The sequence below is a fragment of the Vipera ursinii genome (genome assembly GCF_947247035.1).
Source record: "Vipera ursinii genome assembly, chromosome: 2".
Taxonomy (NCBI): domain Eukaryota; kingdom Metazoa; phylum Chordata; class Lepidosauria; order Squamata; family Viperidae; genus Vipera; species Vipera ursinii.
In genome coordinates, this window is record NC_139513.1 from 4,893,985 (window position 1) to 4,916,992 (window position 23,008).

Here is a 23,008-nt window from a genome sequence, read left to right on the forward strand (position 1 = left end):
TGTCTCTCTTTTCAGATCTATAACTTGCTCCCAGACTCTTCATATGGCAGACACTTTGTGGAAGAATGGGATACAAGGCCATGCATCAAAATGGAAAATATCGAATTGGATGGTATCCGTTTTCACCCTCTTTCTTTTTTTTCCATGGAAGCTGATGTTTTCAAAATTCTTAAGGTGAGTGTCTATGCTGCTTCTGGCAGGTGAAATTTCCCTTGTTCTACTGGGCAGAGATGGGTCAATGCTGCCTTGTTGAGATTTAGAAAATCTGTGGACACAAGCCCTTCACTCAGTTTTCTAATTTGAATAGTGACAGGCCAGCAATTGATAAGAACTAGAATTCTTCATTGGCAAAGTGTGATTGGACACACGAGGAATTTGTCTCCTGTGCATGACCCTTCAGTGTACATACCAGCAACAAGTGATAAACCATGATTATAATCATAAAATACATTCATCATAGGTCCTAAGATACAACACTGAGTGATGGTCATAGGATACTAAATAAGCAATCAGCATAAATCAGACTAGGATACTAAATAAAACAAACTAAATTGAATATAAAGTGTAAAGATACGAGCAACACAGTTATAGTCATGAGAAGATAAGGAATAGGTAATAGGTAGACCAGAGGTCCCCAACCTTTTGAGCACCAGGGACCGGAGAGAGACGTTTTTCTGCAGACCAGAGGGGGCATGGTTTTGTGTACTGCCTGCATCCCGGAGATGGGGCTTTCCTTGTTTGCGTGGACCAGTTTCTGGTTTACTGCAGGCTGGTGCTGGTCCATGGACTGGGGGTTGGGGACCCCTGAGGTAGAGGATTTGGTGAACTGGTGTAAGAAAAACAGCCCAATTTTAAGCATTGGGAAAACTAAAGAAATGATTGTCAATTTCAGAAAAGCCAGGCACAGCCACACTCCTCTCTGTATTAATGATTCACCTGTAGAGATGGTTAGCAGTATCAAATTTCTGGGTGTGCAGCTAATGAGTAGGCTGGCTTGGTCGCTCAACAGCGAGACACTGGAGAAGCGGGTACAGCAGCGCCTGCATTTTCTGTGTTGCATGAGAAAAGCACATCTTCCTTCCCCTGTCCTTACCACTTTCTATAGAGGGATGATGAAAAAGCATCCTGTCGTATTGCATGACAGTCTGTATAATGTCGTGGGCTCTTGAGTGCAGGAAGGAAGACATGAGGCTAAGTACAAGATGACACATACTTTATTCTTGCTAAAACTGTACTGGAACTAGGGCCGCAACCGGCCACAGTATATAGTCTAGCCCCTAGGCAGCAGCCAATAGGTTTGAACCCACTCTTGCCACCAGGGGCTAACCAATTGTAGAACTGGAGACGGCTTGTCTGGGTTGCTGGAGAGCCATTAGCTGTTCCAGCAACGCATGTGGTATAATATCACAAGCCCAATACATAACAACCCTCCCCTCTTAGACTATTGCACCCTTCTTAATCAACTCCAAACAACTGTATTGATAATAAAATAATAATAATAATAAAATATTAAATCATAAATTCACTGTGGCTACAATGAGATTAAACAACGTCTGAACAGGCTTGCCAATGCAGTAATGGCTACAATAAGATTAAACGACGTCTCATGAACAGGCTTACATTACAGTAATGGCAGTTCCACAATGCACAAGTTTCTGTAGTTAGTGGTACAAGTTTCACAACACTATACATCACTTTATTTTACAATGTAGACTGAGACATATGCAGGAGGCTTGTGTGGCCTAGAGGAACATCTTGGAGTTCCCATCAATTTGTGGTCTACCAGCTTACCCAGTGGGCTGGGAAGACCCATGTCCCTTTGTGCTCCAGTGTCAAGGGGAATCAAAACGCTCTGGCTGGCCTCACCAGGTTGGCCCACCCCAGAGTCAGTCTGTTTTGCAGTATGCACAGCAGTTGCTGAGGTTTGGCTGGCTTGCTTGGTCAGGGGTTCCATGTTGCACTTCCGTGCTTCCCGGTGCTTCCTCAGACTCCACCTCTGCTGAAAATGGGAAACCCTGGTGGTTCCAGTGGGGTCTGTCTTGGCTGCAAGTTTGAGGATCTTGGGAGGGACGTATGCCGCAGTCCTCAGTGACCATTCTGGAAACCTTTTCCTGAGTTGGTCAATGTGTCTTCTGACCAATCACCCTCCCTCCAACCCCACTTCATAAGATAGGGGTCCGGATGCCTTGGTTATTTGACCAGGAACCCATAAATTCCCTTGACAATAGTTCCTGGCTTGAGTGCCTCCTTTGCTGTCCTCACCATGCATTCGGCTTGTCCATTAGAAGATGGATGAAATGGTGCAGATGTTGCATGTCTGATGAGATTAGCTCTAAGGAAAGCCTGAAATTCAGCAGCAGTGAATTGGGCCCCATTATCAGAAACCAAAACATCAGGCAACCCATTTGTTGCAAAGAGTTTTCTCAGCACCTGGATGGTCCTAGCAGTAGACATGTTAGGAACTGGAATTACTTCCAGCCATTTTATTTATTTATTTATTTATTTATTTATTTATTTATTTATTTATTTATTTATTTATTATTGGGACTTATATGCTGCCCTATCTCCCGAAGGACTCAGGGCGGCTAACAACAATAAAATACAATAATACAGAAGTTAAAAGAAAATTAAATTAATGGCCCCTGTAGAATAAATTAAAATTAAAATTAAAATAAGTTAAAAATTAAAAACATAATTAAAATCCCTGTCAGTCCAGGTCAGCCTGATGGAAAAGAAGTGTTTTGAGGCCGCGGTGAAAGGACCCGAGATCTGGGGCCATCTGTAGCTCAGGGGGGAGCTGGTTCCATAGGGCTGGCGCTCCCACAGAGAAGGCCCTCCCCCTGGGAGTCGCCAGCCGACATTGTCTAGCCGACGGTACCCTGAGGAGGCCCTCTCTGTGTGAGCGCACTGGGCGATGGAAAGTCGTTCCCGGCAGGAGATGGTCCTGCAAGTATCCTGGGCCTAAGCCATGTAGGGCTTTAAAGGTAAGTACCAGCACCTTAAATCTCACCCGGAGGACAACCGGTAACCAATGCAGCTCACGCAGGAGGGGTGTAATACGGGAGTATCGGGGTGCTCCCATCACTACCCACGCAGCTGCATTCTGCACCAGCTGAAGCCTCCGGGTGGTCTTCAAGGGCAGCCCCATGTAAAGAGCATTGCAGTAATCTATACGGGAGGTAACGAGTGCTTGGGTGACTGTAAATAGGGCATCTCGGTCCAGAAAGGGGCGTAACTGGTGTACCAGGCGAACCTGGGCAAATGCCCCCCTGGCCACGACTCCAATATGATCTTCAAAACTGAGTCGTGAATCCAGGAGGATGCCTAGATTGCGTGCCCTATCAACGGGAGGTAACATCTCTCCTCCCATAACCAAAGATGGAACTTCTTGGACTAAACGAGATGCCGGTACGTAAAGCCACTCAGTCTTGGCCGGGTTGAGCCGGAGCCTGTTCTTCCCCATCCAAATCTGTACCGCTTCCAGGCAACGGGACATCACATCGAGGGCATCACTGGGTTGGTTCGGGGTGGAGATGAAAAGCTGGGTATCATCAGCATATTGATGATACCTCGCCCCGAAGCCACGGATGATCTCACCCAGCGGCTTCATATAGATGTTGAACAGGAGAGGCGAGAGTACTGACCCCTGAGGCACCCCACAACTAAGGGGCCTAGGGGTTGACCTCTGCCCCCCTGCCAACACCATCTGCGAATGGCCCGAGAGGTAAACCACCGTAAAACGGTGCCTCCCACTCCCAACCCCTCAAGACATTGCAGCAAGATACCATGGTCAATGGTATCAAAAGCTGCTGAGAGATCTAATAGGACCAGGACAGAGGAATAACCCCTATCTCGGGCCCGCCAGAGATCATTCACCAGCGCGACCAATGCCATCTCCGTACTATACCCGGGCCTGAAACCCAATTGGTATGGATCCAGATACTCAGTTTCCTCCAGGACCAAAGGGAGCTGCCGTGCCACCATGCTCTCAACAACCTTCGCAAGAAAGTGAAGGTTGGAGACAGGACGAAAGTTATTTAAAATCGCTGGATCCAATGCAGTTTTCTTGAGGAGGGGCCTTACCACCGCCTCTTTCAAGGTGGCAGGGAAGCACCCCTCACTCAGTGAAGCATTGATAACTGCTAGGAGCCAGCCTTGTGTAACCTCCCAAGCCGCATAAACCAGCCAGGAGGTGTTCTGTACCAGCCTGCTACCGGCCTTGCAGAAAGGCAACCCCTGTACAAACAGCAGAGGCTGGAAAGCGTCTGAGGCTGGAAAACGTCTGCCAAGTTTAATTCACAAACAAACAACAGAACAAGAAACAAGATACCGGAACTTTGATCCTCAAACGGAGCGGTTGCTTTCAGCAACCAGCCCATCCCCAAACACTCCCTTTATTAGAGTTCAGGGCGTGGCCTCCCTGTGCCTCCTCCCGAGAAGTCCCACAGCCTTTCTCTGCTTGCTCCTGCTTGACTGCCTCCTGCGTCGGGCGTCCTTGAACAGGGCCAGCTGTGGGTCATCATCATCTGCACTGTCGGCCTCACGCAGCTGAGTCTCCACCAAGCAAGAGGGGCCTGGCTGGGGACTCTGCGAAGCCTCCAAGCCATCATCAGCAAGTTCGTCTTCAACACCCTCCTCCTCCCCCTCGTCTGAGTCATCCGAGACATCCGAGCCGGCTGCCGGACCCACAGGCTGACCCTGAGTCACAACAGGAGGGACACGGGTCCAACAGACATGTGGCAGCACTTAATTTCCCCATGATCCTGTCCACTTCATCCAGAGTCACAGGGTCAAACTCTTCCCAAATGTTCTCGGCCAAACTCATCGCTTTCCCCTCGTCAGACACTGTGCAGTCAGAGTCAAGACCAGCCCTAATCTGAGCAATTTTGTCCACCAGATATTTACTAAATTCCTCGGCCCGTCCCCGTAAGGGGTCCTCTCCCGTCCCTTGATTTAAAAGGGAGCGGGTCACCCTAAACAGGGCGGCCGGGTGGTTATCTGTGGACACAATGAGGGTGGAGAAGTAAGCACGCTTCACCACCTCCATTGCCACAAGATAAGATCTAGAAAAGGATCTTAACTGTGATCGGTCAGACTCGGACCGACTGGTTCTCCAAATGCTCTCTAGGCCCCTTCTCCGGCACTTCATCTCCCACAGGTCCATGGAAAACCAAGGAGCGAGCCGGGACCTGCGCCGGGTCAGAGGCCGCAAAGCCTGAGCTCAGGTGTCTGCCCTCCCCCTTCCCTGGGAGAGCAGGTGAGAGCCAGAGGGTCGGAGCGCGCCACAGCTCGAAAATAGCGAGGGCGCGATCCCAGATTACGATATGGCTCTCTGTTCATCCATCTGCCGCCATTCCTAATCACCGTGGGGATCGCTATCCCCACCCCATCCCCCTGGGTCCCAAGACTCTCCCCGGCCCCCTTATTGCTGTGACCATCAGCCAACCTAGACTGAGAGAGGTCCGGTAGAATCCTCCCCTCATTCTGTCGGGCCTGACCCTCCCCCCTCCCTAACACTTTAAATTTTTTTAAAAGAAAACCCCAAAGCCTCTTTTTTGCGCCATGCCACCTCTCGGGGTCCCAAGACCCGTCATTAAGGAAATGGTGGCACAGGTTGGATGGCCACATCTGAGAGAGGGGGGAAGCTCTCAGGGCAAGCAGCTCATTTACGGTGTAAGCCATCAAAAGATAAAAAATAAAATAAGAGCAAAGGAACGAGTTGGCTGGAACAAAATGCATAGAAAATCCACAGAGCTGAAACAGTGGCTCCCGAGAACATGGTCACCCTCTCACAGTGACCAAGATCTTCCAATCTCAAAGAATACCACTGTCCAGCTCTGGGTAAGTCGCAGAAAGAGAGAGAGTCTGATGGCTGGACGATGGTAGAACAGTCTATTGGTGATGGACTTTGCAGCTCCGGTGATGAACAGATGTAGATAGGTCATCCATCTCCATGTTCTAGATATAATCGCGACCAAGGGGTTGTAGAATTTTCTCTGTGGCAGTTTCAGCAGCAATATCCCCTGCATGGAGGGGAAACTCAGGTATGTCCTGTATGGGCAATATTCTAGCAGCAGGAGCTGGATCAGGATCCATTAGTGGCAGTGGTAGTCTGCTGAGGCCAGGTTTATGAATTAACTTAAAATTGTATGCAGAGAAAAAAATAGATCATCTCAACATTCTTGGAGATAGTATGTGGGGGGGTTTGCTTGTCTGTTGTGAACAGTCCCAACAGAGGTTTGTGGTCAGTGTAGACAATGAAATCCCTGCCATATATATAATCATGAATTTTTTTAACTCCAGCAACTATAGCCAGGGCCTCCTTGTCAATTTGTGCATTGTTGCGTTCTGCAGAGGACAAGGTCCTAGAATAAAATGCAATAGGGACCTGTTTCCCATTTTTCTCTATATGGCTTAAGGCTGCCCCCAGCCCATAGGGAGATGCATCACATGCAAGACATACAGGTTTAGACTATGTAATGCGTTACAGTGGACTTTTCTGATAGCAATGCTTTCAAATCCTGGAAACTTTTTTCGTCTGTTAGTCCATTTCCAAGGGGCTTTTTTGTCAAGCAGCCTGTGGAGGGGCTCTGCTATTGCTGCCTTATGAGATAGGAATGTGTGATAAAAATTCAGGAGATCCAAAAATGCTTGCAGCTCTCCTTTTGATTTAGGCCTAGGAGCCATTTTAATGGCCTTCACTTTAGAATCAGTGGGGTGAATACCATTTGCATCAATGCGGAACCCCAAGAATTCTGTTGATGAGACCCCAATACTACACTTGTTCTTTTTTAATTTGAGGCCTGCTTCATGAAGCCTCTGCAAAACAGCCCTGAGCCTTCTGGCCAACACTTCTGGGGATTCCCCAGCAATAAGAACATCATCAAAATAAGGGCAGATGCCCTGGATACCCTTAAGTGTATGTTCCATAATCCCTTAGAAAATACCCGGTGCAACACTGACTCCAAACTGTAATTGTTTGACTTTGAATATATTTATATATTGCCCCTCCCTGAGTCACAATTGTTTGAGCCGCAGCTGTGGCCTCATCAACCAGCAATTGCTGATAGGCCTGTGCTAAATCAAGTTTTGCAAAAATGGTTCCCCCTTGCAAGGAGGCTAAAATATGGTTGAATACAGGAACCGGGTAAGCGTGTTGCTTGAGGGCTTTATTTAATGTACATTTATAATCAGTGCAAATGCGAACTTCCCCGTTGGACTTCAGTGGGGTGACAATAGCAGTTTCCCACTCCCCACCATATACAGGCCGTAACACGCCCTGTTCTATAAGATTATTGATTTTGCAATCAATTTTATGTTTTAATGCAAAGGGGATCCTGCGAGGTTTAACCCTGATTGGAACAATGTTGGGATCCAACTTGAAAGAAATTGGCGAGCCTGTGTAAGTCCCTAGGGTTGAATCAAAAACATCTGTGTATTCCTAAGGCGTCAAACCAATCAAATCTCTGGCCTTCTACTACTATTACATCCAGGTGCCCCCAAAATCCTTTAAATTTTACCAATATGGTGGTTTCACCCTTAACTTTAATGTGAGCATTTTGAAAGTCCGTTAAGATGAAATCTGAGGGTCTTAGTTTGGCTCGATTGTTACTGCGCCTACACACAAAGTTGTATGTGTCTTGCGAAATGATTGAGACGGTCGAGCCAGAGTACAACTCTATTTTGCATGGAACTCGTTGCAACTCTACTAAGAGCTTAAGTTTAGGCTTGAGGGGGCATCGAGCCCTGGTGCGGCAAATGCTTCTCCAGCTTCTGAAGAATCCCACACTAACTGGACCCTGGGCCCCAGTACCTCTCCTAGCCGGTTCCTCCAACTGGTGTTTGGGTGGCTGGTCTCTCTGGTGGGCTCTGCAAACCACCGCAATGTAGCCGATTCTTCCACAAGCTCTGCACGTGGCCGAGCGAAATCTGCAATTGGTGCGTAGATGGTTGCCTCCGCACCCCTTACATCTAGGTAAGAGAACTGCCTTGTAAGCGTCCTCTCTCTGGTGGTTGTTGCGGTTTTGTGCATTGGATTGCCTTTGATGTCTGTTGATCTCAGGTTCTTCTTCTTTTGACGAATCTCTGGCAGCTTTGGCGACTTCTAGATGGACTGTTTCTTTGACTTTAGAAAGTTTGGTGGGCTGAACTGTCTGCACTGCTCCCCTGGCAGCTTCGGCGGCCATCACCTCGTACTGTGCCTCAGAGAATGTAAAGTTGGGTCTAGCAAACAGTCTCTGCTGGAGCGTACTATCCCAAAGGTCACAGATGAGCTGGTCTCTTAGTCGTTCTTCTAAGTTTGAAAACTTGTAAAGGCATGCAGCCTGTCTTAGGCACGCAGTAAATTCCGAAGCTGCCTCCCTGGGTAGCTGCACTCTTTGATCAAATTTAAATTGCCACGCCATCTCCGACATCTTGGGCTGGAAGTGCCCAGTTAGCTTCTTCTTAAGGTCTGCATAGATTCAAGGTACTGGTAGCGGTGTTCAAAGCCCTCCATGGCATGGGGCCGGAGTACCTTAGGGAACATCTGCTGCCGGCATCAAGCTCCCTGCGCCCTGTGCGTTCCCACAGAGAGGGCCTCCTCAGGGTGCCACCGATCAGAGAATGTCGATTGGTGGCCCCCAGGGGGAGATCCTTCTCTGTGGGCGCTCCGGAGCTGTGGAATCAGCTACCGGTAGAGCTCCGGATGGCGCCCGATCTTCGCTCCTTTCGTCGCGATCTCAAGACGTTTCTGTTTGTACAAGCCGCCCTAGCCTGATGGGGATTGGTGGGGTTGTTTTATTTTTGGTGTCTTAATTTTATCTTGGGGTTTTTAGAATTGTATTCCAATTGTTTTCATTTGGGCAATCATTTAATCTCTTTTTAATGTTTGTATTTAGTATTTTATTCTGTCCTGTGAACCGCCCTGAGTCCTCAGGGAGAAGGGCGGTATATAAATATTATTAAATTAAATTAAATTAAATATGATACTGTTTCGATGGGCGTCAGCGCAAAAAGATTCTCTGCTAGGTCAAAAGTTGCTGGCCCGCACACACAAAGCAATGTGGCAGCCTTCAGGCCTTCCTCTGCAATCTGATTTGCGAGAGGTAAGCCAGCCATTCTTCCGGATGCTTTACATCAAATTCTCTTAATTTGCCAACTTTCGGCATTCTTCCTTCAGATTCCTGCGATCTTCAGATCCTGCTTCTAGGCTCGAGGGTTGTGTCCGTTGAGCATGAGGCTGCTAGTGTTGCTTACTAGCTGGCCTAGAGGGGGGGGGAAATGCCTCTTCCCTCCAGCAAGTGTTGCTGACACCTCATTGACTTCAGCTCTTAATCGGTGAAGCAGGATCCCACCCTCATCGTCACTATTATGTTGTGGGCTCTCGGGTGCAGGAAGGAAGACATGAGGCTGAGTACAAGATGACACATACTTTATTCTTCCTAGAACTGTACTGGAACTTGGGCTGCAGCCGGCCACAATATATAGTCTAGCCCCTAGGCGTTAGCCAATAGGTTTGAACCCACTCTTGCCGCTAGGGGATAACCAATTGTAGAACTGGAGATGGCTTGTCTGGGTTGCTGGAGAGCCGTTAGCTGTTCCAGCTACACACATGGTATAACACCACAAGCCCAATACATAACTGTCTGGTTTGGAAGCATCACTGCTTCAAACAGGAAGGCAGTGCAGAGAGTGGTGAGGATGGCAGAAAAGATTATTGGCAGTTCACCTCCTTCTATCCAGGACATAGCATATAAGTGTTGCTTGAGTAGGGTCCGCAGATTGTCTGGGACACTACACGGTGATTAATATTTATATGTAAGGGTGTAGGTATATACGTATAGCATGTTTATATGTGTATTGTGTATGTGTACACTTTTGAGAGCAGGCAACAGAATTTCATTTTTAATTATGCCAGTGTGGCCACAGTAAAAAATGACAATAAAGGATATTTACAGTATCTATCTATCTATCTATCTATCTATCTATCTATCTATCTATCTATCTATCTATCTATCTATCTATCATCTATCTATCTATCTATCTATCTATCTCTATCTATCTATCTATCTATCTATCTATCTATCATCTATCTATCCATCCATCCATCCATCCATCCATCCATCCATCCATCTATCTAATAGGAAGGATGAGAAGGATAATAATAATAATAATAATACAACCCTACTAGGTAGTTTGACAGTGTTGTGGGAATTTATGTTCAGGATATGAGAGGTCTTTAGATATTTTCATAGCCCTCTTTCTGGCTCATGCAGGTCCTCAGTGGAAGGCAGGCTGGTAGCAGGCTGGCAACTAAACTGCTTAGCTGATGTCAAAAAGTGAAGAAAGTTTGGACTTGCTTAATAGGAGGATAGGAAACCTTCAGGAGATTCAGGATTATAATTTAGGTTGAAAAATTTACCTTGATGCAAATGATGGCAAACTCCTTCCATACTGCTCCCCAAATCACTCGATGGATGTCTCCCCAAAAAACCCACCAAGAATTGAATTTGACTTGAGTCCTTACCTTTGATTGATTAGGTAACAGCATCAGGAGACCACCAGGAAATCCCAGGGTTATAGGCTAGTTGATTTACAGTGGTAAATGATTTCCAGACAGTTGCTGGAAACGACACAAGACATGAGTTCAGCTGTAAGAATATTGGAATTTTACCCCTAGCATTCACCTTGGACTTTTTAAAAAAAATCATTTGGGTCTGTTCATACTTTTTCAAATGTTTCACTGTGACTTCTTCATTTCCTTTGACAGGACTTGGGTTTAAAAGTTTTTACTAGCACTAAAATGCGCAAGCCGAATATATGTTGGGATTCCCCGTCTTTCTCACGGTTCTCTGGTAAGCATTTGATCTGCTGAGGACTGAAACAATAGGATAAGTGCTCTGGAAATACAGTTAGTCCTCAACCTAAGGCCACAATTGACCCCATAAATTTCTGTTGTTAAGTGAAATATTTGTTAGATGACTTTTGCCCCATTTTATGAACTTTCTTGCCACAGCTATTAAGTGAACCACTGCAGTTGATGTTAGTAACATGGTTGTCAAGTGAATCTGGCTTGCCCATTGATTTTGCTCGTCAAAAGGTTGCAAAAGGGGACCATGTGACCTTGGGACACAGCAACGATCATAAGTATGAATCAGTTGCCAAGCATCGGGATTATGATCACATGATCATGGAGATGCTACAAGGGTCGTAATTGTGAAAAACAATCATAAGGCAACCTGTAAATATAGTAGCAGTGGTAAATACAGGTACTCCTTGACTTATGACCGTGGTAGCACAGTGGTTAGAGTGCAGTACTCCAGGCTACTCCAGCTAACTGCCAACTGCCAGAAGTTTGGCAGTTCAATTCTCACCAGCTCAAGGTTGATTCAGCCTTCCATCCTTCCAAGGTCAGTAAAATGAGGACCCAAATTGTTGGGGGCCATAGGCTGATTCTACTGTAAAGCTACGTGAAATGGCATATAAGTCTAAGTGTTATTGCTATTACTATTGACTCAGCCTTCCATCTTTCTAAGGTTGGTAAACTGAGGACCCAGATTGTTGGGGCAATAGGCTGACTCTGTAAACCGCTTACAGAGGGCTGTAAAGTGGTTTATAAGTCTAAGTAGTATTGCTATTGCTACGACCACAATTGAAACCCAGTTTTCCCACTGCTAAGCAAAACAGTTGTTTTGCCCCATTTTACCACCTTTCTTGCCGCATTTATTAAGTGAATCACTGCAGTTGTCGTGGGAGTAACACAATTGTAAAGTCAGTCTGGCTTCCCGATTGACTTGGCTTGTCCGAAATTTGCAAAAAGTGATCACATGACCCTGGGACACCGCAACCCTCTTTAATATAGGCCAGTTGCCCAGTGCCCAAATTTTAATCCCGTGACCATGCTGCAACAGTTTTAAGTGCGAAAAACGGTTGTACGTTTTTTCAGTGCTGTTGTAACCTCAAATGGTCACTAAACGAAAGGTTGTAAGATGAGGGCCACATCCCAAACTGATAAAAAAGGGATAAACCAGGGGTCAGCAACTTGAAACAGCAAAAGAGCCACTCGGAACCGGTTCCGTCATACGTACAAAAAAGTGGGAGCCGCAAAATGTGCGCACGCATGTGGGCACGCACGCGCATGCACAGAACAAGCAAAAACATACACCACCCCTATGCCCACACCGCATCCTGAGCCGCACGCACCTGTCGCTGCCCAATGCCGCCAGCTTACGGGGGGGGAGGGACGGACTCACAGGCCAAGGAAGGAAACGGCCTTTCAGAGGATCCCGCCCGGCCCCCCTCAGAGGCAACGGGCCCTTCCCCAGCTGAAGGAAGCCTCGCGAGCGTCTCCTGCAGCACGGCTCCCTCGAGCCATGAGGCACCTGTATGATGGTGGCGATGGGTCTCCCTGGCGAGGAAGGAAATGGCCTTTCAGAGGATCCCACCCGGCCCCCCTCGGAAGCAATGGGCCCTTCCCTGGCTGAAGGAAGCCTCGCGAGCGTCTCCTGCAGCACGGCTCCCTCGAGCCATGAGGCACTTGTATGGCAGTGGTGATGGGTCTCCCTGGCAACGGGCACTGGGTTGCGATGGCGCCTTCAGCCTGGGCGCTGCCGGAGCCACCCGAGTGCCCTACCCCTCTCCCGGGACCTCCAAACCTCTGCGTTTGATGAACACAGCAGCTCTCCAAACGTCGAGGCAGAGGTTTGGAGAGCTGTGCAGCTCTCCAAACCGCCGCCGCCCCATTTGCAGAGCTGCTGCATTCCTCCGTGTTTGAAAGAAACACGGATGAACGCAGCAGCTGTGCAAAGAGGACAGTGGCAGTTTGGAGAGTGCGCGCACACCTCTCCAAACCGTTTGGAGATCTGCCGCGTTCGTCAAACACGGACGAATGCAGCAGCTGTGCAAACGGGGCGGTGGTAGTTTGGAGAGTGTGTGCGCACCTCTCCAAACTGCCGCCACCCGTTTGGAGACCTGCCGCGTTCGTTCCTGTTTGATGAGCGCGGCAGACCTCCGAACAGGACGGCGGTGGTTTGGAGAGGTGCGCGCGCACTCTCCAAACCGCTGCTGCCCATTTGGAGACCTGCCGCTCTCGTCAAACATGGACGAACGCGGCAGCTGTACGAATGGGACAGTGGAGGTCTGCCGCGCTCGTGCAGCTGTACGAACCTCTCCAAACCTCCACCGTCCCGTTCGGAGGTCTGCCGCGCTCGTCCATGTTTGACGAGCATGGCAGGTCTCAAAACGGGCGGCAGCGGTTTGGAGAGGTGCGCGCGCACTCTCCAAACTGCCGCCATCCCGTTCGGAGGTCTGCCACACTCATCAAATATGAATGAATGCGGCAGACCTCCGAACGGGACGGCGGCAGTTTGGAGAGGTGCGTGTGCACTCTCCAAACCGCCGCCGCCTATTTGGAGACCTGCTGCACTCGTCAAACATGAACGAACGTGGCAGCTGTATGAACGGGACAGTGGCGATTTGGAGAGTGCGCGCGCACCTCTCCAAACCTCCGCCGCAGGCAGCAGTTCTGCAAACTGTTTGGAGAGCTGGATGAAGGCAGCATCTCTGCAAACGCGGCAGTGGAGGTTTGGAGAGCTGCGCGCACAGCTCCCCAAACCTCTGCCGGTGGAGGAGGACTGGGAGCCACAGGAGACGGCTCAAAGAGCCGCATGCGGCTCTGGAGCCACGGGTTGCCCACCCGTGGGATAAACCATCATCAATATCAACTCCGGTTCTGAACAGAATTGCAATTAGCTCTTAAAGATCCCTTAGAAAATTGTTTTCACAACTGTTACAAAAAGTCATTGGGATATTGTTGTTGATGTGATGACTCTGAGCCTATGCAGCTTGAATAATGGATAGATCCTGCACTGGGTAGGGAATGGATTGGAAGATTTCTATGGTCCCTTCCAACATTGAAATAACTCATGTTCTGAGCAGCACTGAATGCTCAGAAGTTTCTTTCTGTAAATTTAAGAGGCATTAGCAATAGCATTTAGCAATAGCACTTACATATCACTCCGTTGTGCTTTATTGCACTCTCGGAGCAATTTACAATGTCAACATGTTTCCTCCAACAATCTGGGTCCTCTTTTTACCAACCTCGGAAGGATGGAAGGTGGAATCATCCCCGAACCTGTCAAGATCAAACTTTAGACTGTGGGCGGAGTTAGCCTGTAATATTGCATTCTAACCACTGCACCCCCAAGGCTCTTGTTTCCAAAGAACAACGAACAGCTGTGTGTTGGATCAAACCAACTACGACTGTTGCCCATATTTTTCATATCGGACAATTAGAGTGGTGGGAGCTTTGAAGCAGGAGATGGAAACCCACTTTTCTCCCACCGGTGAGCATTTGGCGTTAATGTTTCTCCCAAACCAGAGGTAGCATGGAATCTTCAGGACAGATGACCCTCATTGCCCTGAACCTCTGTGAATTTATCTAATCTTCTTTAAAGCCACTCAAGTTTGTGGTCACTGCCACATCTTGTGAAAACACAGTTCCCCAGCTTAATTGCGTGCTAGGTGAAGAAGTGCATTCTTGGAAGAGACCTTGGAGGTCTTCTAGTCCATTTCAGACAAATAGTTGTCCAATCTCTTCTTTAAAACGTTCACTGTTGGAGCTCTCACAACTTCTGGAGGCAGGTTGTTCTGCTGATTAATTGTTCTCAATTTCTAGGTTGCTTCTCTCCTTGATTAGTTTCCATCTACTGCTTCAGGGGCTTTGGGGAATAGGTTGACCCCTTCTCATCTTTGGGGCAGCCCCTTACATATTGGAACACTGCTACCCGTGTTTTTCCAAAAATAAGACCGGCTTTTTTATATATACATATACAATATATTTGCCTCAGAAAGAGGCACTAGGTCTTATTTTCAGGGTAAGTCTTACTCATCTCCGGCACCGACAGTCCTGCCCAGCAGGTCCACTTCTTCTGGGGCCAAAGGAGGAGATTCATTCTGCACAGTGCTTTTTTTGTAAAAGAAAAAGGTGCCGGAACTCACACACGTCATACAACCCTCCTTGCCTACCCTACAAGGTTCTATCCAAAAAAGGTGCCGGAACTCCGTTCTGAGCATTCTATGAGAAAAAAAGCCCTGGTTCTGCAGCTGCATTCCAGTCTGTATTTTGCAGTCAGGCTTTCTGTAAGGCATATGCAGCCAAGTACCAAGCTATGGATTCAATCCATAGCTCAGTCCTTGGCCATATAGGTCTTGCAGAACCGAGCTATGGATTGAATCCATACCTTGGTTCTTGGCTGCAGAGGCCTTCCAGAAAGGCCTCTGACTGAGAAATGAGGCCTGGATGCAGAAGAAGTGGGCCAGTGAGGAGCGGCCTGGCTGCAAGGTAAATGAGTGCAGAGCACATGGGGCAGATCCACATCGCTATCCCTGCCCTAGTCTGATTTTTAGGTGTGTGCCTTACCCCAAAACTAGGGCTTATTTTTTGAGTAGGGCTTACATTAGGCCCACCCCCCAAAATCAAGCTAGGGCTTATTTTCTGGGTAGGCCTTTGGGAAAACATGCAATGGTGGAATTCAAATACTTGAACAACTCTTTCTCTTATTCAATGCAGGCCTGGGCCTCCGAGGCCTAGAACAGACTTCCGGAAGTGGCATCCACACACTTCTGGTGGGCCGTTCTAGGCCTGGGTGGCCTCCTCCAGGCTTCCAAAGCTTAGACTGGACTTCTGGAAGCCAGCCACTTCTCCGAGCACAGCAAAATTTAGCTACTGGTTCTCCTGAACCGGTGGAAACCGGTTGAATCCCACCACTGGAAACACGGTATCATGTCACCCCCTAGTCCTTCTTTTCAAAAGAAGCAGTTCTCCAGCATGAATTTGTAGAACTCATCTCCAGGAAAGATGGGGTGATGGACACTCATTTGTATGGTTTTCAAGGAGAAAGCAATGAGTTCCTGCAGATCAGGTCTACAGAGGCTATTGACAAATAAGATGGAATGCATGTAAATTCTCTCATATTCTTTCCCTCTAGAATTTGTCCCTATACAATTGTCAAGTGCCCCGGGAATGAAGTTTACTTCACTTTCAAATGATGTTCCCATTATGATGACCACTGTCGCTGAAATGACACCTGTTGAGACTATCAGATTGGAGTTCCCTGAAACCTGGCTATGGGATTTGGTGATAATAGAGTAAGTGATCGTTTGGAACATGCCTCAATATCCCAAAGCAAACAAACTCACTTGGAATTCCAGTAACAAAGTTTTTATTTAAAAGGAAGCATTTACAAAGGAGGTGTGACTCCACACAGGAGTTCAGTCACACCTCCAAGAGCTGTTTGACATTTTTATATCCTATCCCTGATGCAGATTCCCCCCTCCCCTATCGCACTCAACGCCCCTTCCCTAATCATCCGATAAACTATCCGGGCTGCCTAAAACCACTGTCCCTCCCATATTCTAGGAAGCCCCTTTGTACACATCCTATCTATCACCATCCAATTTTCTGTTAACGAAGCTCAGCTCCTATAGTTATTTCTGTATTTCCTTTGCTTGCAGTTTAGGTTAGCTAGTGTTAGCTTGTCACATTTGTACTTGTCAACTTTTAGATGAGATACAGAGACAACCGTTAGGATTTTCAGATGGCTTCTTCTAATGTCCTTTAGACTCATTAGAAATTTCTGAATAATATTTTATTCCTTTCATAGAGTAAGTGATGATGCCAAGCTGCAAAAAGCAGGCCACTCATTGATGAAGCTTCTCAGAAAATATTCCCCTATCTGGTGCCGCCTCTCTGTTTAAGCTATATCACCCCAACCTGAAGTTTCTTTGCAGCATGAGGTATAAGCCACACCCTTTTCTCTACTGGGTTGCGACAACCTTGGAGATGTCAACCAGAAGCCCTTAAGACAGTCTCAGGTGCAGATGCTTATGTTGAGTTCAGGGAGGTGGAAAATATTAGAAAGAAACTACAATGGGTTCCCTTGGCTGTAACAAGTGTAATAATTTAATTTAATTGAAATTAAAATAGTCTATATCGGGAGTGTCAAACTGCTGACCCACAGGCTGGATGCATCACAATGCAACCGCGCCCAACCCATAGCTGGCAATTTAGAAAACGCTCCAATACATCACGTGACATCACGAGTTTAACATGTCTGGTCTATATGGTAACAGAATCTTGCAAGTCTCCTGTGTTTTCACTTCCCTCTCTTTTTATACTCCATGGGATTACAACAACAAATCTAATAAGTCTACAGAGATTCTCAGTCATCCAGGACATAGTTGTCCTAAAGATGCTTTTTCACGAGGCAACCAGACTTTCTTATTTTTCTTTGAAGACGTTTCGTTTCTCATCCAAGCAGCTTCTTCAGCTTCAGCCCAGAGCTGAAGAAACCTCTTGGATGAGAAGCGAAATGTCTTCAAAGAAAAACAAGAAAGTCCAGTTGCCTCATGAAAAAACATATTGAGTTGAGTCTAATCATTTTCTAGCTACTTAATGGCTTCTGGATGGCTTCTTCCAAGGTCGTCTTTATGGTTCTTTAAAGACGTCAAGGACGCTCTGGTCATTTCGGCAAGAGTAGTGACACAAACAGGGGCCATAGACACTACTGATCCTGAGATACGATGGGCTCCCCTTATGGGATTTCTTTCAAGGGGATGTCAAGAGACATTTGAATTTGAATTCCTGCATTTTTCAAGGGGTTGGAGTCAACAGCTTAATTATGACATTGATTTCACAAAGCTTTTGAACTGGCTTTTCGTTACGGCATGTTGTTCTTCTGGCTAGAAAATCACATTGCAAACTACAGAGAACAGAAGATGTTAAATGGTAACAAACCTTTGGCTTGTGTGTTGGTTAAAAAGGCAACACGATGCTGTCATATTCAAGCCCTAACTAAATTAATTTCTCTCCCTTGCATCGTCTCTTCCTTTCAGCTGCATCCACGGGAACTGAAAGCCCCGCCCCTTTAAAAACATGCAATAAATGGGCGAGGGTTTGATCCCCCATAATCTTAGATATCATCTTGACTTTTTTTTTTCATTCTCTCATCGAGGTTCCCGTTGGATGCAGTTCCATCAATCCCCTTTGCTTCAGTTCTTACATTTTTATCCTTTTGGAGAGGCCAAAGGAATAGGAGTTGCTTTAGAAAAAGAAGAGCAATTAAGAAGAGCAACTAAGATGATTAAAGGCCTGGAGACTAAAACACATGAAGAATGGTTGCAAGAACCATTCCAATTGATGGAAACTAATCAAGGAGAGAAGCAACCTGGAACTGAGGAGAAACTTGCTAACAGCGAGAACAATTAACCACTGGAACAGCCCGCCACCAGAAGTTGTGGGTGCTTCATCACTTGAGGTTTTTAAGAAGAGACTGGACAGTCACTTGTCTGAAATAGAATAGGTTCTCCAGCTTGAGCAGGGGGCTGGACTAGAAGACCTCCAAGGTCCCTTCCAGCTCTGTTCTGATTCAAAAAGAAAATAAAAAATCCCCAGATGATTTCAGAAACTTATTTGAAAGTACAATGCAAAGGCAAGTGGTTCTTGTTTAATGATCCCTCATTCAGTGGTTGTTTAAACTTAGGACCTTGCTGAATGACTGCTACTTATGACATGTCCTCAAAGTTTTGGCTGTTTCAGTGTCCCCCATGGACACATGATCGCAATTCAGATGCTTGGCACCTGGCTCGCAGTTCTGACATCATAGGATGCCAAAGTCATTTGTAACCTTTTTATTAACCTGGCTTCTTATAACCATAATCAATAACAGAATGACAGAGTTGGAAGGGACCCTGGAGATCTTTTAGTCCACCCCCTGCTCAACAGGAGACCCTATACCCGTGCTGGCGAACCTATGGCACGTGTGCCACAGGTGGCACGCAGAGCCCTCTCTGTAGGCACGTGCGCCATTGCCCCAGTCCTAGGCCTTCAGCTGGGTATTATAAAACCTTTTTGCTTTAGGAATCCGCCACCTTGTGCAAAAAAAAGGTTCAGTCAATCAATCAAACTTCTTGCGTGAAAAAAAAAAGATCTTGCAAAGTTGGAATTGATTGATTGAACTTTTTAGTCCTACCCAGTCTGCCGTTACCACTGCAGCCACGCCCACCCAATGGGCCACACCCATCTAATTGGCCACACCCTTTCAATGGGCCACCCCCACCTGGCACCCAACGATACGTAAGTGGGTTTTGGGTTGCAGTTTGGGCACTCCATCTCTAAAAGGTTCGCCATCACTGCCCTATACCATTTCAAACAGATGGTTGTCCAGCCTCTTCTTAAAAACCTTTAACTTCTGAAGAAGCTCCATTGATTAATTGTTCTAGCTGTCAGGAAATTTCTCCTTATTTCTAGATTGGTTCTGTTCTTGATTAGTTTCCAACCATTGGTTCTTGTCCTGCCTTCAGGTTCTTTGGAGAACAAGTTGTCCTCTTCTTCTTTGTGGCAGCCCCTTAGATATTGGAAAATTGTGATCCCGTAGGGTATCACATGGGATAAACAGCATGAACACACGTTATCATATATTCAATGGAGAAGCCAGCAGGAGGATGCAAATGGCAAGCAGGTTATATCACGCTTAACAAATAGCACAGGATTCACTTAATGATGGCAGCCAGAACTGCTGTCACTGACATGACATTTTGCTTTAAAACCACGTGGCTCAGCGATGGAAATTGTGGTCCCAATGCTGTTGTTAATTATGGATTATCTGTAATTGAGATGCTAAGTATTGTTCCTCCATTGGCTTCCTCGGTGCCAGGATTTTGGAATCCCTTCTCCTCACTTGCTGATCTCTTCTGTCCTTCAGGGATTCTAAAAATGTGTCTCTTCCTGTGACCATCCCGGATACCATCACCGAATGGAAAGCTGGAGCTTTCTGTCTTTCAGCAGACACCGGCTTTGGCTTGGCCCAGCCCACTTTCCTGAAGACCTTCCAGCCATTCTTCATTGAACTCACCTTGCCCTATTCCGTGGTGCGAGGAGAAGCCTTCCCACTCAAAGCCACCGTCTTCTCCTACCAAACTCACTGCATCCAGGTAAGGAGTCCTTAATACTGGTGGGTTGCGATGTTGTGGGCACTCCATCACTGGGAGGCTTCTAAGAAGAGATTGGACAACCACTTGCCTGAAGTTGTGGGTGCTCCAACATTGGAGGTTTCTAAGAAGAAACTGAAGAGCCATTTGTCTAGAATGGTATAGGGTCTCCTGCTTGAGTTGTATTAGAAGATCTCCAAGATCCTTTCCAACTATTGTTATTCTGTAACTGGCTACCGGACCTTCCCTTCCAATGCCTGTCATTGTCCGGTCCTCTTTTTCTGCACAAGTCTCTCTGTTTCTCAGTTTCTTAGCTGTCCATTGTTTACATTCAACATCTTGAACCGCCCAAATTTCAAAGAACTGACTTGCCCTGTCCAATTTGCAAAATAGAAAACTTCTTGTAATTCATGCACTGTACATACAAGATTCGTGTTCCGGCAAGCCTCCATACCTGCTATTTTTCTACTCTTACTTTCCCCATTGTATGCATGTGATTTCTCTTCCCTCCCTTGTGCACATTTTCTTTCCTGCTCCATGGGACACTTGGCATATTCTACCATTCCGCCAGAGCGGTAATGCTCCCAGTTGTCACATTGCTGTTTTTAGTCTAGTGTAATTACTCAACCCTCCAGAAGCTATGGATTCTCCCACACTGGAGTTTTTTTTATAGGAGATCTAGCCTTTCTCTGTCTGAAACTCTCTGTGTCTCTTAAACTTGACTTCTTACCTACTGAAGCCCACCTTGTTCTTCCTCCTCCTTTTATGAATTCCTTCCCTGGAGGACGTTCCCTCTGTTATGTACTGGGCTTGTGGTGGTACACCATGTGCATTGCTGGAGCAGCCAACAGCTCTCCAGCAACCCAGACTGGCTGTCTCCGGGCCTGCAATTGGCTAGCCCTAGGCGGCAAGAGTGGGTTCAAACTCATTGGCTGCCGCCTAGGGGCTAGACTATATATTGTGGCTGGTTGCAGCCCAAGTTTCAGTACAGTCCTAGCAAGAATAAAGTATGAGTTACCCTGTACTCAGCCTTGTGTCATTCCTGCACCCAAGAGCCCACTACTTAACACCCTCATAGAGCTTTCTCACTGTCATCTTATTCTTGATGGCCAGGTCACAATATCTCTGGCTCCTTCTGCTGACTTTGAGGCAACCGCTATGGACAAACAGCAAGAATCTTACTGCATTTGTGCAAATGGGAGGAGAACGGTGTCCTGGATGGTGACCCCCACATCACTTGGTACGTAGTAAAAAGTTCATTGCCTTGAATTATTTGTAAAAGCAATGAAAATGAGGCATAAACAAAGTTGAAATAGTCAATTAGGGTTGGGGGCTGAGAGGAAGAGGAGCCATTTTCATCTTCATAGAATATGGTTTCCAATTTCCTGGACCAAGAGATGTTTTAAGTGATGAGAAGAAAAGGGTGGGGGGGAAAGGGCAACTCCCCCCCCACACCCATAGAAACCAATCTCAGCGCAGAATGCCTCAGGCAGGATCCCGCACTCTCCAACCAATCAACTACAACTGTGTGTTCTAGCTCATTGTACAACCCCACTGTTTTTGCTACTAAGTTTAAATATCTTAACAAACTCCCCGAAGAAGAGATCTACAAAGAGACAATATTCAAAACCCTATCAGATCCTTTGGTGTATTCCTATATACAGTGGGCAATTATTTAAGGTGGAAAATCACTGTAATTTATAGGATTCCATTCTGTAAATCAACCAGCCTTGGTGGAGCAGTGGGCTAATGCCTCCTTAAGTAACACCGGCTCCTTAAGATAACACCAGCTGCCTGCAATTAGTGCAGGTTCGAGTCCCACCACGCTCAAGGTTGACTCAGCCTTCCATCCTTCCGAGGTAGGTAAAATGAGGACCCAGATTGTTGGGGGGCAATAAGCTGACTTTGTAATAATGCCGCTTGGGGTGTGTGTGAAAGCCCTAACAAGCAGGCATATACATAGAATGAAGGCTACTGCTAAGCTTGTAAGCCGCCCTGAGTCTTCGGAGAAGGGCGGGATATAAATGGAATTAAAAAAAATTAAAAAATGTCTGACCCGAATTTGTGTTTAAGTTGGAGCTTGTGCTTACAAATGGACTGCCTGTTCCTAAAAATGGCAGACGGCACCATCCTTCTTCAAAAGCGTTGAAGTGCTAATGTTACGTGTATTGACAGCAGCGAGAATGATGTATGCCCAATATTGGAAAAATGAAAAGTTACCGACTGAAGACGTATTAATTAAGAAAATATTGGATTGTGCAGAAATGGATAGATTAACTTTAGAGATTAAAGAGAAAGAACATTTAGTTTACTATAGAACTTGGAATAAATTTTATCAATGGCTAGATAAGCGAGTTAGAGAGAAAGGAATGCGATGTGCAATTTTGAATTTATTTGAGTAAGAATGATATCATACATTGAAAATTTAGTATTGTTTTTGATCATTTATTATACCTATCGGTGTTATTCTTAGCTTTATTATCTTTATTTATGTACATTTACCCAGACAACATGCTGTTTGCCAAATTTTGAATGTTGTTGGGGGAAACCCCAACCCTCACCCCCAACCCTTCCTGTACCCTATCCCAAACCCCCATTTCCCTACCCTCCTTTTTAACCCTATAAAAAAATTTTCAACAAAAAAAAGTGTTGAAGTGCTGACGACTCGCAATGCTTTCTGGATCTACTGAAAATCGGCTGTTTAAGACTGCATACCTTCAGTGCTTAAATCAGCTCAAGAAAGGAGAAGGCTCTCCACCATTTTTAATAATAGGGAGACTGTTCAGATCTAGGGGTGGTCCTTAAGTCAGACATCCTCAACTCGAGGACTGCTTACATGACATATTTGTGAACGGGTGACTTTTTGGTCCTAGGCAAAGTGAATTTCACAGCCAGTGCCGAGGCCGTGAGCTCAGATCAGCTCTGTGGGAATGAAATAGCGGAGGTGCCCAGCATACAGCAAAAAGATGTTGTGATCAAAACGCTTTTAGTGGAGGTAAGTGAGATGATTTAATTGTGGACCGGACGTGGTGAAGAATCA

General features: G+C 46.4%; 1 protein-coding gene across 1 annotated transcript in view; it reads left to right on the plus strand.

Annotated features, from left to right (window-relative positions):
• Positions 1 to 23,008, plus strand: part of LOC310633259 (alpha-2-macroglobulin-like) — a gene marked incomplete at its 3' end in the record, with an annotated part of 65,346 nt that overhangs the window by 41,975 nt on the left and 363 nt on the right. The window contains exons 16-21 of the mRNA XM_083350957.1: positions 16 to 174; positions 10,751 to 10,835; positions 15,969 to 16,128; positions 19,743 to 19,971; positions 21,082 to 21,208; positions 22,842 to 22,963. Coding sequence (XP_083207083.1) covers positions 16 to 174; positions 10,751 to 10,835; positions 15,969 to 16,128; positions 19,743 to 19,971; positions 21,082 to 21,208; positions 22,842 to 22,963 — 882 coding nt within the window. The remainder of the gene's footprint in view (positions 1 to 15; positions 175 to 10,750; positions 10,836 to 15,968; positions 16,129 to 19,742; positions 19,972 to 21,081; positions 21,209 to 22,841; positions 22,964 to 23,008) is intronic.